Source organism: Equus przewalskii, chromosome 20 (assembly GCF_037783145.1).
Source record: "Equus przewalskii isolate Varuska chromosome 20, EquPr2, whole genome shotgun sequence".
Taxonomy (NCBI): Eukaryota; Metazoa; Chordata; class Mammalia; order Perissodactyla; family Equidae; genus Equus; species Equus przewalskii.
In genome coordinates this window covers 6,607,452-6,622,628 of record NC_091850.1, presented here as the reverse complement: position 1 = coordinate 6,622,628, position 15,177 = coordinate 6,607,452, and the positions used below count along the sequence as shown (strand labels likewise).

Genomic DNA, 15,177 nt, shown 5'->3' with positions numbered 1-15,177 from the left:
TACCATCCCTAGCTTCATGCTGAAGAGCTATGGGGGGTTAGAGAAGACGCTTACAGCTGAGCAGTGTGCTTTGGTTGTTTGGCTCATAGCATTTGTCCATGAGATATGCCTCTGATTCTTTAAGGTTTTGTATGGTAAACTTTATATAGCATACTACCAGTACCTTAAACAGTTCAAAATCTGAGGCAGCTTGTTTTTAACCTCTTTTAACTTGCTCATATATTCCTAGATGAAGTAGCCTGTATTTTCTTTCCCTCTAAATTGCATTCATATTCATCTATTTGTGAAGATTATAAATCTTTCTGGAGAGTAGGCAAATACAGGATGAATGTAACATAAACTTTTTTCATATTTTTAAATTTTATATTTCTATCTTTTTATAGTGACTAAACAAGTATATTTCTTTTTCAGATTTTATTTACACATTTCTTTTTGAGATGTTTTTGAACTACATTTTTAAAATCAATACTTTTCTGCTTTCTTTTGGTAGATTTTAAATAACTGATAATATTGTGAGGGTTTTTTAATTTGTGTTTTTCTTTGTTTTAAGTCTAAATTGTTGGCTATTTGTTTTGCTTGTTGTGGTAGTGTACTAGTCATTCTATATGTTTTTCCTAAAATGCAATTTTTTAAAGTTTTCTTTAGGAAATATTATTTTCTAAATTTTAGCTTTAAGTCAGTCAGCATATTTCACTGATATCCCTCTGTAAGATATTCATTAGATTGCTATTTATGTTGATGCATGTTTCATATTCATTTGATTTACATATATAAACATTTATAATTAAATATCAAGAGAAAAATCTTCATAAATGATTTAGATCATACTAAATGTAAAAAATAATATAAGTAGCCATTTTTGTGATAGCTAACCTGTATTTCAATTAATTTGCTTAAATTAATAAATAAGTTAACTGAGATTACTAGGGTGTAAGTCTGTCATTTGTAATTTCTTTTATTAACATTAGCAAGTTGATATATTTAATATTCCTGTGTTGAAATGAAAAGACATTAATCTGAATTAACACTAAACACATTATACAGTAGCTTTTAAAAAAATCTGACTATCTGATTTAATAATTATGAATGTGATAGGTCAAATACAGTTCTTGATAGATGAGTTGATAATATCACAATCCACCTTCATAATTAAGTACCAAGGGTCCATTCTTATTCAACAACTTCTTTAAGGCTGAGTAAATATGATCTTAATTAAACTCACAGATAATGCTATGGGATGTTGATTGCTCCAGTAAGGAAAATAAAATGATGCAGCCTGACCTTCAGAAATTATAAATATGAGAATGTTGACATGATAGTAAACAGACATCTAAGGGAGAAATTGCTTCCCAAGTCAGTACTGCTGAAAGAAATTGGGTTTGGTTTTGAAATGCATTATTTGGATATTTAGAAATGTTCCTTCCAATTATTTTATACAAACTCTCAAATATGTCCACTATACCTAGTTTAGAAGTCCAGTGTGAGGCTGGCCCAGTGGCACAGCAGTTAAGTGCGCACATTCTACTTCTCAGCGGCACGGGTTTGTCGGTTCGGATCCTGGGCGCGGACATGGCACCGCTTGGCAAGCGCCATGCTATGGCAGGCGTCCCACGTATAAAGTAGAGGAAGATGGGCACAGATGTTAGTTCAGGGCCAGTCTTCCTCAGCAAAAAGAGGAGGATTGGCAGCAGATGTTAGCTCAGGGCTAATCTTCCTCAAAAAAAAAAAAAAAGTCGTCAGGTGAAAATTCCTATTTCAAGACCTTGATATAACAGAGATAATATTCTGAATTAAGAAGATGTTACAATAAACCTTTATTGGTGGCTGAGGGCAGCCCGAGTGTAGCAAGATGGAATCATGGTGCCCTGAACCTTGTTAAAGGTGAATTCAATGACGTAACCTGCTGGTTTTTATTAGCTTTGTCTAACTTCTGTACTGATAATAGAGAATGAAGTGCCTGTCTGTACTGAAGAAAAGCAAATGAAAATAAGATAATATCCACTTTATCATCAGCCAGTTTTGCATTTACCTTATCCTTTGAGGCTTATGAAAGTTACTTTGGAATCCAATTAACCATTTTATAACTTTCTACTAGCAGAAACAGGGAAAAATAGATGCCCTCTGCCAGGATATAATGATTTATTCTTCCTCACTGAGGATAAAAACAATAGGTAGTGTGCCTGTGAAAAAAGACTTTGCTATTATTTTAATACAAACTGGAATCTGTTTTTATGATTCCAAAATATTTACCTTAATAGGAATTTGAATGCAGTATACAAGATGAAAAATGAATGAGTGGTAAAATACATTCATCTTAGGCATCAGCTGTTCTATTGACAAAAGGCACAAATATGAAATTTGTCTAAATAATTAGATTTTTAATTAGTGCATCATTGTAAGATTAATGTCATTGCACTTCATTGCATGTAATTTTGTATTAGACATTTTGTGTCAACAAAAATGCTACCTGTGGTTTGCTGGTTTGAATCCTTAATTTATCGCTTGTGTGTATGACATGTCACATATTTGCAGTCGAGAGCTGAAAGAAGGCATTTGATTATAGCTTCACTGTGGTGAGGAATATTGATGGTGTTATATTATATGAATACATTATGTTTTCTAATATTTAAGAGGCAGCCACCTCTCAAATATTAGTGAGTGCGTATTATCTTGCAAAAATTTTAGCAGTAGCATGAGCAGATAGCTTGTTCAAGCTCTAGTCTGTGCCTATGTTGAATGTACCTAAACATTATTGATGCTGTGTACTCTTTCTAATACTTTATTTTTACTTTCCTTTTGACAGTTGCCGAACAAGCAACCGGAAGAGCTTGATAGGCAATGGGCAGTCACCAGCATTGCCTCGACCGCACTCACCTCTCTCTGCTCATGCAGGTAATTAATTACCCTTTCTTAGGTTTGGTTTACTTCTTTTTGCTAATTTTTAAAACAATACAGGCATTTTGAAATTCAGATGAGTCTTCACATTTTGTTATCTTGGTTTTCCTGTTGTTTTATCAATAAGTTGTTCTTTCTGATAAATTAGCCCAAACCTTATCCGCTCTTTCAGAGTATTTGGACTCTGAAATTAAGAATTTCTTTTTGTCTGGGATCCTTTTTCAATGATGTCTTTTTCCATTTCTAAATTTGTGGATGATGCAAGACATTTCCATGTCGGGATTTTCTTTAGGAAATGCAGACGTGTTAGTTCACAGAGGAGAATTGGTATTGAGAAGAACTGTAGGGGAGGAAAAAATATTTTTCCTTTACTCTTCTAAGTTCTCCACTGGGCACCCTGTAACCAAAGCCAGATTAACAAAACAGCGTACAAATTTATTTAATGTAAGTTTTAGGTGACATGGAAGCCTTCATAAGGAAATGAAGACCCAAAGAAATGGTTAAAACTGAGTGGTTTTATGCTAGATTTGATGAAGGATGGAAAGTTGTGCAAAGATGTGACAGGACAAAGGTGAACTAATTGTAGTCAACTGGGGGAAACTTAGCAAGGCCTGTTCGGGCACATTCTTCAGTGTCCCTTTGTCTTCAGAGATAAGGACGCTGCTTTCCTCTGGGTATAGGGAAGGTCCCTCCCTCATAAGGATTTTATGACCTACTTTAGGAGCAGGTCAGAACGTCCTTCCTGAACATGCTGTTTCTCAGATTCCTTAATCTTAAAATATTCGATATGCCAAGATGCCATATTTGAGGTCATGTGTCCTAAATTCCATCAGAATTATTCAGCATTCTTTTCTCCCTAAAGTTGAACTTATCTCTTATATATGTTAGCTATTACAAACAGTGCTGCTATGAGCGGCCTCAAACATGTCTTCTCTTGTATGTGTGCAAGAGTTTATTTAAAGTTTAACCTGGCAGTGGCCTACGTTACTTATCTATTACATCCATAACCATTGTAGGGACAGTGAAGATTCAAGAGATGAGGCCTTTGGCCTCAAGTACTAATTACAGGGAAGTTAGAGCCATATTACAAAAACTGCAGTGAAGACTGCTTTGTATGTTGTGGGGGTTTTTGTTTTTTTTTTTGTTTTTTTAAGTTCTATTCAAGATGGTGCAAAGAAGAGAAGGGTTAATTCCAATCAGGAAAGTCTGGGAGTGTTTGAAGAAGCCGCTTGCTCAAGATGTTGAAAGATGGGCAAGACTTTGGCAGGTAGAAATGGGATGAGAGAAGGGGACTTCTCAGTGTGTGGCTAGAGTGTGAGATGTGTCTGCTTGACTGTAAGAGAACATAAAGGTGGAAACAGAGAGGAAAGTCAGGGAGTAGAAGGAATTTTTACTTTGAGTGCTTTAAAGGATTTTGGGGAGGATATGTGTTTTAGGAAGATGTCTTCAGGATTGTGATGGACAATGGTTTGAAAGGATGAACAAGTAAGCCCTACCTCCGTTGTCCTCTTGTGAAAACGCTAGTTTAATGCTGATGGGCTTTCAGATGATGTTGACTTCATATTAAAAGTAGGGCTGTGACTCTCCCCCAGAAGGAAGTCCTTTTGCTCCAGGGGGCCCTCCAGTTGAGAGTGGGAGTTATCTGTAACACGTTTGGGGAGAAGAAGGGAGAGAGAGAGGTAGCTGCCCCTCTGGAATGAAATTTGATTTCCCCCATAATAATAAGTGAAAGATGATAAAGTAAAAAGGTAAAAGATAAATTGATAAAATTATGATACTGTGACAAGACGACCAAAGTCCAGAAATGCCACTCCAGGGTAAAACTTCAGAGAAACTTTTGCACATGTACTCAAGAAGACGTGCTCATAGCAGCATTGTTTGCAATAGCTGAACATTTGAACCAACCTAAACATCTATCAGTTGGAAAGTGGATAAGTGAATTGTGGCATAGTCATCCACAGAACACTGTGCACATAGAAAACAAGTGATCTAGCACTGCACATGGCTGCGTGGATGAAACTCAAGGATAGTGTTGGAGAACAAAAGCAAGTGCAAAAGAATATTACGTAAACCATTCGTGTAAGGTTAACATGACGCTACATACAATATTTTATTTGGGGGTACACACACACATAGACAATGAATACGTATGCATATGTAGATATACATTTGTAGTAAGAGTCTGAAGGAAAACATGGTAATTTTAAAGACAAATTTCATAATAGTAGTTACCTCTGAGAAGGTGGGAGAGAGATATAATTGGAGCAAGGGCTAAGCAGTTGGTAATATTATTTTTCCAAAGCTGTCTGATGAGTTCACAACTATTTGTATTGTTACCATTGATACTTTGGAGATTTATATTACATCATTGCCATAATAGTAAAAGCTGACAGAGGGTCTCGGAAGGCCAAATACTTTGCACTCAGACTGGAATCATATCTTTTTCTCATCTTTACATTCTCCTAGCACAGTGCCTCGCAGTATATAACGAGGTGCTAAGTGAGTGATGAATTCTGTTTCTCACGTATAATCCAATAGTGATTAAAAACACTGAATCCTACTCCTCTTTGTGGTGTTCTGCAGTAATTGCGCCATGCTTTATGTGCCTGTTGATTAGTCTTTTATTGTTGTGCTTTTCTTTAGTTCTAATATTGAGATTAGAGAAAATGTAGTTAAGACTTTAATGATCCTTTTAATTATTTTTCTTGTTTCTGTGTAGACTTAGCTTGAATTCTTTCCCCCCTAACGTAATTTTAGTAGTATTTCATCAGACGAGTGGGCTGAGAGAAGCCTGTCTTTCAGCTTCTGAGAGTATTTTTCCTTAGGTTAGGGAGCCAACAGGTTGTTATTCACTCAGAAGCAATAGAAGTCTGTCAGACTTTTTTTGAGAGAAACGTCATTTATCACAGTCTGGTAGATTCCTGTTTCTGTGTAAAAAGAAGGGGAAAATGTAAGTTAAATAAAGGACCAGTCCTCGTGTCTTGATAGTAAGAAATGCCTCTTCACTGCCCATGCCTCATCCCTCTTCCTTCCTGTTGGTCCAGGCTCCATCATGTGTTTGTTACACTGAATGCCAGGGGAGGGTTCCCACATGTCTCCAGGAAAAGCAAGAGGAAGCACGACTGCCATCTCTCAGTGCTTACTGACCCAAAAGATAAAGTTACACTTTCTATTTTTCTTAAGCAGGAATTATGTGAGTCAGGCCACTTGTCGCTGACACGTGAACTTATACCCATCGAATGAATTAATTGGTAGAGATGAGAACATTAATTTATTTGTGTAGGTGTGTCAGTAGTGCTCTGAGGGAAAAAGAGATACTGGTATAGTGTGAAAAATATCTTTATGGCCCATAACTGGCAAACATCTGATCGCCTTAATATATAAAGAGCTTGTGTAAATTGATATGAAAATAGTGAGTGTACCCGGAGAAAAATGGGCAAAAGATGTAAATGGTGGGTCACAGAAAAAAAATAAAAATGGCTGACAAAAACATGAAATGATGGTTCATTAGAGTCATGAGAAAAATGCGAACCAGAATAATGAGGTAGGATTGGTCACCTAGCATATTGTCAAAATTTCAAAAAATTGATAGACTCCAATGATAGCAAGGTTGTGGAGAAGCAGTCCCTTTCACATCATGGAAGTGTTGATGTGAATTGGTACAATCATTTTGGTTAGTGGTTTCCAGTAGTGGTTAAAATTTCAACTGCATTTACCCTTTTGCCCAGCAAATCCATCTCCAGGAATTTATCTTACTGATATTCTCACAGAATAACAGAAAATCATAAGTCTAGCATTGCTTGTAACTAGCAAATAGAAGGTAAGTTGCTACCACTTTATTATTTACCGTGTCTTTCAATAAGGGACTGGTTTAGTAGAAAATGATTCAGGCATATAATCCAGCACTACATGTTTGTTATAAAGAATGAGGTGGGCTTTTATGTTCTGATATTAGAAAGATGCCCAGGATAGATTATTAAGTGAAACAATACATTGTGTAATTTTATCTGTGTGTGTAGGTGTGTGTTAGAGTGCATCTACACATACATACACACTTGTATATTCATGCATATTCATAGGGAATTTTTGAAAAGAGAGAGGAGAAACTTGGCAATGTTCATCTTTGGGGAATAGGACGGTGGGGAAATTAGCATGCGGTCTTATAATAAAGCTCTAAAAGTAAAACCTATAAAGAAAATAAAATAATACCTGTACTAGTTTTCTATTGCTGTGTAATAAATTACCAAAACTTTAGTGGCTTAAAACAGTATCCATTTATTAATCTTATAGTTCTATAGGGCAGAAGTCCTGGTAGGCTTTATTTGTTTGAGCTTGGGGGGGCCTCTCCCAGTAACACAAGGCCAAAATCAAAGGAAGGTAGAAAATGGCACGCTCCTAGTTCCCTAGGAACCCTCACCTAGTTTTCGTGCTCAGGGTACCATAAGGCCAAACTCAAAGTGTCACTGGAGCTGGGCTCTTACCTGGAGACTGGGAAAGAGTCTGCTTCTGAGCTTGTGCAGGTTGTGGACAGATTGGGTCCTTGCAGTTGTAGGACAGGTCCCCATTTCATCCTGGTGTCAGCCAGAGGCTGCTGTCAGCTTCCGGAGGCTCCCTCCTCCATCTTCAAGCCCACAATGGCACAGCCAGTCCTTCTCATGCTGAAGATCTCTAACTTCTCCTGCCATCAGACACAGGAAATTCTTTCCTTTAAAGGGCTCATCTGATTGGGTCAGGCCCCCTCAAATACTCTCTGTATGTTAAGGTCAGCCAACTTGGGGCTTTAATAATATTAGCAAAAATCCCTTCATAGTAGTACCTACATGAGTGTTTGCTTGAATAACCAGGGGACAGGAATCTTGAGGAGACCATTTTCAGAGTTCTGCCTACCACAATATCACTTCCATATTGTATTTTGACTCCAATGGTAAAAGTATGAGCTCTAAGAGTAATAGAGAGGATGAGCCACAGACTGGAGGCAGATAAATAATTGAGACCTACTGACCCCAGGCTTTTAAAGTCCTAGGAGCAAATGTTGCTCTATTGGCCAAAATACCTAACCTTTTGTGTCTTCAAAAATCGTTTTACTGGGAATTTGCAGGTGACTACTTAGATTCATTTATAGGAGAGTTTTTGGAAGGAAGAAGGAGAGGAGTCTCATTTTCCTATTGGACAACTCTAGGAATTACTAAAGAGAGGAAATATCCCAAAACCTGAGTCCACATAACCTGTTAAGTTAGTACCTAGTTGGAAAGACTTTCATAAATTATTATATGTGTATATAAAATAATGCATAGGAACCTCACTGCTGGAGGATTAGTCACCACTGTAATTGCTGCTGCTCTGTTCACCAAGCCCCTTTCTGAAGAAATAGCTGAGCTAAAAGAGGCTCATAGAGGTGAAAATAATTAGAGAACTGGAGAGATTGTATGAAAATAATACATCTCCAGGTGGAAACTTGGAACACCCAAAAAAGCATTAGGTAGGCACGTGGGGGTTGGGCAACAAAACCAAACACCCCAAATCCTGCTCTTCAAGATGAATCCCTGTGAACATTTTGATGCATATTATCTTTGACCTTCATTATCTCCCCCCCCCCCCACCTCCACCCCTGGGGCAGTGGCTTAACAAACACAACCAAGTGTATAAATTAAGGTGATTTCCAGGTAGAAACTATGAGACACCATTTTTTCAATACAGTTTTTATTATTTCAGAAAATTGTCAGGACCCTGTTTTTTGGACTTGTTTTAGAGTCTCTTTTTGAGCCACATGTGAAAATTGGTCTCCCCGCTTTACAGCTTGCTCTCCTTAGATTTGTGTTATATCAGTTGTACTCATTCATCAAATGTGACATTGAATTGGATGGAGATAAAAGGCAATGGTTTTGCAGACAGGCATGCTGATGCAAAGAACTGAGAGTTAGTAGTCTGGCATTGAAGTAGAGATAGGGAAAAAATAAACAAGGCGAACTAATGAATTCAAAGAAGGCAGTCTGGGATAGAACAGGGTTAGTAGACATTCCAGGGCGCCAGAGACATACCTGAGAGCATTCCTGATATTGGCAAAGAACTTCATAATAACCCACTGCTCGGAGACTGACCATCAGCTTGGAAGATATGTAGCTGGGTAGTAAGGGGTTTGGTCAAACCTACAGTTTTGGCCTCAGTGCCAACCACGTCCTTAATCTGCTTACCAATATCCACATGGCTCTGTGCCATTTGAAAGAGACAGTAAAATCTCATAAGAAATTTTGTAGGCTATGTTCCTATGACTCTGATCTTCAAGGCTGGTATGGTTAAAAAACAAAAGGTGATATTCTGATTGTAACAGTAAAGCTGATAGTTTGTAGAAAATATGAGAAGTTACCTGGAAAATATAAATCCTCTTTAACCCACTACCCAGAGATAAAACTTGTTAACATTTTATTGTATCTCTTTTTTTTCCTATATGTTGTGTGTGTATATATGTATGCATGTGTTGGTACATCTATACATATGACTGAAATGCATATGTTGAAACCTTTTATTTTACTCTACCCTTGCCAACACTAATGTTATAGTTTTTCAAGTTCCGTCAATATAAGCCAAACATAATATCACAGTATTTTTTCCAGTTTTATTGAGAATAATTGATATGTAACATTGTAGTTGAAGATGCACGACATAATGATTTGATAGACGTGTGTATTGTGAAATGATCGCCACAATAAGTTTAGTTAACGGCCATCACCTCACATAATTACCCATTTTTTTTTCTTGTAATGAGAACTAAGATTTACTCCTATTGTAACTTTCAAGTATACAATACAGTATTATTAACTATAGTCACCATGTTGTACATTACGTCCCCAAAACTTATTTATCTTATAGCTGAAAGTTTGTGGCTTTTGACTACCTTCTCCCATTTTACCCACTCCCCACCCCCACCTCTGGCAACCACCAATCTTGTGTTTTTTAATTTTTTCCATTGTATTGTTCTCTGTATCTATGAGTTTGGGTTTTTTAGATTCTACATATTAGTGAGATCACACAGTATTTGTCTTTCTCTGTCTGATTTCACTTACCATAATGCCCTCCAGATCCATCCATGTTGTTGCAAATGGCAGAATTTACTCCTTTTTTGTGGCTGCATAGTATTCCATTGTGTATTTATACCACATTTTTTTATATATTCTTCTGTCATGGACACTTAGGTTGTTTCCATGTCATGGCTCTTGCAAATAATGCTGATTCTGGATATATACTCAGAAGTAGAATTGCTGGATCGTATAGTAGTTCTATTTTTAATTTTTTGGAGGAACCTCTATACTGTTTTCTATAGTGGCTGCACCAATTTACATTCCTACCAACGGTGGGAACACAAGGTCTCCTTTTTTCTGCATCCTCACCAATGCTTGTTATCTCTTGTCTTTTTGATAATAGCCATTCTTACAGATGTGAGGAGAATATCTTAGTATTTTTAATGTGCATGTTTTATTAATCTTTTGTAATCTCACTGATATTCTTTTCTGGTTTGCTATTTGAGTTTTCTTTTAATGGTGTTTGTTTTTAACATAAGTTTTCCGTTTTCTTACTTTTAATTTTTTTTTCGTGGTCCAGTTTGTCAGTCTGTTTCTTTCTGATTTCTTCCACTTTTGTTGCTGCAGAGTTTATTTTTGTTAACAAGGCTGGTCTTGCTCTCAGAATCGCTGGTTCTGCTCTCACCATTTCCTCTGCCCCATTCACGCCTGACAAGTCGAGTATCAGGCACAGGGTTCTTTGCCTTCTCATACTCTTAGTCTGTCATATGGGGTGATGGTTTTCCCAAGCAGCGAGTGAGTTTTTGAGCAAAAAGTGGTTTCCTGAAGACTTCCTGAATTTTATAGGCTAGCCTACAAAGAGAGGAAGATAGCAACAAAAAACGCGTTCAGACAGCTTCTCTCAGCTCCCTAGAGGAGGAGGGGACACTATGTCCTTGCACATTTCTGCTCAGGTATTTGTGGTGCCATCAGGTTTGCATTCAGCATGCAGAGGGAAAGCTGTGGCTTGTGAATTTAGTTTGCTGGTAGAAACTTAGTCAATAGGCATGAATAATGTTTTGGTATCAGTGAAAGATTTCTCCCTAAAAAATCTTTAGTGAGGCTGGGGACTTATACCTGAATGTAATAATGCCTTTGTTTCATTTCTTTGGTGACTTTCATTCAAAAGCCTTCAGCAGGTTTTCCATGCTTGAAATATTATCTGCCAAACTGTTTAAATCTGCTTTGTAGATTTTTAATAAAAATGTTTATTCAGCAAGGCAGTAACCTTCTTTGGCCACATACCGTGATGGTAGAAGGCGGATGGTTCCCTTGGTTCTTTATCTTTGGAGAATAGGACAAAGCAAGATTATGTGCCCATGGAGTCATAGCAAATTAATTGTTAGCCTGAATAGAAATTGGTTCCTGATGCCCCATATAATCACTCTTTCTTCAAAATGATAGAAACTTTCTTTTTTGTGTGTGCTCAAGAGGAATCTCTGATATGGTAATTTATTGTCGTTCTTTTCTAGTGATAAGCAGATCTCAACAAAATCAACGTAAGTTTGGAAAGAGCTGTGTTCAGTCAGAGCACCTTGATGTCTTTCTCCTAGAGTTTCATTCTGTATTGGTTGAAATCGGTAAATCCTGTGGCTAAACTTAATTAACCCTGGGTAGAACACCACCTTGGAATTATCTGGTTTTATTAAAACTCTAAATGGGCCCAGGACCAGCTTTCCTAATCTAGTGTGTGTCCAAGCTATATGATTTCACAATGCATCTGTTCTGTGTTTTTAAGTATTTCATAAATCAGTTTCTCTGAGTTAGGGGGAATACCATCTTCCTTATTCCATGTAAGTTTATTCCATATAAGCACCCACGATTTTATTTTCTAGTCCTTAGCCTTTGTGTAATTGCCAATTGTTGGCTTGAGTAATGACACATCCTGCCCTTCCTGCTTAAGGAAAAGGATGATAAAATCAGCTGGACTGACGTCAGTCGATGTGTTTTCCTACTTTTTGGTATCACTTTGTGTGGAGTCACTCATTGGGGGTATATACCAACATCATTACTATTTGTGAATTCCTTCATGCCGATCCACCTGCCCTGTGACCTGTGTTCATCGTTTGGTCCTTTGAGAAGGCTGCACTGTTTACATGTAATCTATTCCTAATAATAATTTAATGACTGACATCTTTCGTATTCCCCTAATCTCTAAATGTAGAATTTAATCTGAATGGCCTTTGATTTAGCTTTTTAGTCTTTCCTTCATTATAAATGGAAGCTTTTGGAAGCTGACTCCTAAATTTAATTTTAAAAAGTTTCCCTGTGTTAACAAAAGTGGTATTAGTTGTTTTGTTTTTCTTTTTAGAACGTGGGTCTCTGGGCAGCCACTCAGGAAGATTTTACTCCCCCATCCATTGTGAAGGGCTCTTTGTTTTTTAATAAAAATTTTGCAACTATTTTTTGTGTTTATGCAACAACTATGAATTTTCTTTGGCTTGGGTTGGTTTCTAAAGTATCAATTGGATCTTAATTATGTATTTTTCAAGTTAGAATTGACAACATTTGGTGATATATTAGATGTGGGCTAAGAGAGAGTTGATTGAAGGTGGCCTCCAGATGTCTTGCTGAGAATATGGATGGGTAGAAGGGGCATTTCCCAAAATGGAGGGGACAAGAAGAACAGATCTGAGATAATGCGTAATAGTTCACGTTGCTGCGTATTGAGTTTATGATGCCCATGAGGCATCTGAGAGACATAAACAAACAGTTGTTGTTATATGGGTCTGAAACTCAGAGATGAGTCTGTGCTGGTGGTATCACTTTGGAAGCCATTCATTCAGAGATGGTATTTAAAACCTTGGGAGGGGATGAAGTCATGGGGGGAAAGAGTTTTGGAGTGAGAAGAAGACGCAACCTGGGACTGAGTCTACAATGCCAACATTTAGAAGGTCTGAGAGGACAAGCAGCCAGCAAGAAACTGAGAAGCAGCAACCTGAGAGGCAGAAGGGAAAGAAGAGAAGGGAATGTCTCAGAATCCGAGAGAAGACAGGGCTCCCAGACCAAGGGAGTGGTAACTTTTACTGTCGAGTCATCTGTCCCTGTTAGGCGCTCAACAAATATTTGTTGAAAGAATAGATAACTGTTTATAAAGAAATGCACAGAGCCTCATTTTACTCTGATGACCAAAAATGCAGCATACTCCCAAATGGAAGGCAAGATGTGTTTTCTCCCTAAAGAGAAAGTCCTCTTCAATATCTAAGTACTTACAAAGCCCCACATATTATAGTACATTATCTTAGTAACTTTACTTTGAAAGCCATTTAGCAGATCTTTCATTTACCTTGTCCATATCATAATCTGTTTCAACCATTGCTGAGGGGCAGCTCTTGTCTCGCACACTCTTGAATAGTTCAGTGGCTAAGGAGCTGTATAGCCTCCCACTTCCACAGGGCAGTCAACCAGGCGGTGTTTCACCAAAATTAAGGCAATCTGAACTGTTCTCTTTTTGATAGAAAACAGACATTGGAAATTCTTGAAGATGTTTTTTTTCTGTGAGAAAAGAGATTCTTATAAATTTTCAAGGGCAAAGAATTCTTTCTGTAAATTTTTAAAAATTTTTTAAATTTTTTAATTTTATTGAGGTCACATTAGTTTATAACATCATATAAATTTCAGGTACATCATTATATTTTGACTTGTATATAGACTGCCTCGTGTTCACCACCAGAAGTCTAGTTTCCATCCATCACCATACATATGTGCCCCTTTACCCCTTTTGCCCTCCCACCACCAATGGGAAAGAATTCTTAATAAACTAAGGTCTCAAAATAGACAATATTCTTGAAAGTTCGTGAGATAGAAGAGTCTTTTTAATTTCAAATTCCTTAAAACATTACAATTGGAAATTAATATAATGGGTTTATTAACATTGTCTTTTGGATTAGACATCTTCAGATTTAAGTCTCATATGGTGTGATAATTATGTATTTCACTGTTTTAAAATATATAAATGACATATATTATTATGTCTTCTAAATCATTGAAAGTTTATATATTCAAAATACCCCCACCCCTAAAAATCTTCTTTATCTACTAGTTGAAGAATAGGAGATTGCCTTATATTGGGCTACTTTTATTCTAAGATATCCATATGATAAATGATCACCTAGAAAGTGAAAAGGTACATCTAAATCCTTGCTAAATCACTTCTCTCCTTACTCTCGTGGTTTTCAGAACCTGATGCTCTCAGGCTGGGCAGCGTCAGTGACCGTCACCCTGACTTTGGTTTTCCTAGTACTGTGGTGGTTCTGGCATAGTCATCATCAGCTTACCCCCAAGTTGTCTTTGAACTTGAGTTCGAATTCCTTCGCTGTATGTAAATATAGACTGTCTGCTTTTGCCCATTAGCTGGTGAGAGTGTGAATTTCTATCACAGGAAACCTCACTGTCCCCGCAGAGATGCAAGAGCTTGAGGCAGGGGTCCCATAGCCTGGGGAGCAGGCAGCTGTCTTCATTAAGTGTCCTTGATAGAAGGCTAGATGCTCAACACAACCAAAGTCGCCTGTACCTGTTGGGCAATCTGCGAGGGAGGTTTAAAAGTCCATTTTAAGTTTAAGTACATATGCTAAGGAGCGTTTTCTTGTATATCATGTACAGTAATGCCATGTCTGTCTTTGAACTTACTCACTCTGGCATAATTACAATTTCAGCTTTAATGACCGTTGAATGCAGATTTTTGTGTTTACTGCGGCAGTGTGTGAATACTTCTTTACAAAAGCCGTGCAAATTGCAGGCTTTTCAAGTTCTAAGCTTTCATGTTGGAAGCAACAGTGGGTAATTACAGAGCTCCTCAGGAAGGGTTGAGGTGTACAGACACTGTGGGAACCATCTCAAGTTTCAAGGGTTCAGCTGTGGGGGAGAGGAGCCCGTTGACACTCCTGTGTTTGAGTTGATAGCCAATTTGGATTCCCTAGACTAGGGGGAGAGAGGTGGAGAGAATCGAGAAGAGTCAAGTCATAGTTTTAGGAAAAAGAGATGATCTTTTCCTTAAAAAAAAGAAAAACAAATATTTTAGGTGTTTTAAAATGTTTTTTAAAAACCTTTTGTATTTACAAAGCCATATGTGTTTATTGTAGAAAATTTGGAAAGTAGAAAGAATAGTATAAAAATCATCTTTATTCTTATCCACTAGTCAGAATTAACTACTTAACATTGGAGTGTTTGTCTAAATATGTATATTTTATATATCTACATCTATTATAATATTTATAACCTTTATGTA

General features: G+C 37.2%; 1 protein-coding gene across 19 annotated transcripts in view; it reads left to right on the top strand.

Moving 5' to 3' along the window:
• Positions 1–15,177, top strand: part of MAST4 (microtubule associated serine/threonine kinase family member 4) — a 576,955-nt gene that overhangs the window by 462,427 nt on the left and 99,351 nt on the right. For all 19 annotated transcript variants that reach the window (XM_070586853.1, XM_070586850.1, XM_070586852.1 and 16 more), the window contains one exon: positions 2,804–2,892. In XM_070586853.1, the coding sequence (XP_070442954.1) occupies positions 2,804–2,892 (89 nt within the window). The remainder of the gene's footprint in view (positions 1–2,803; positions 2,893–15,177) is intronic.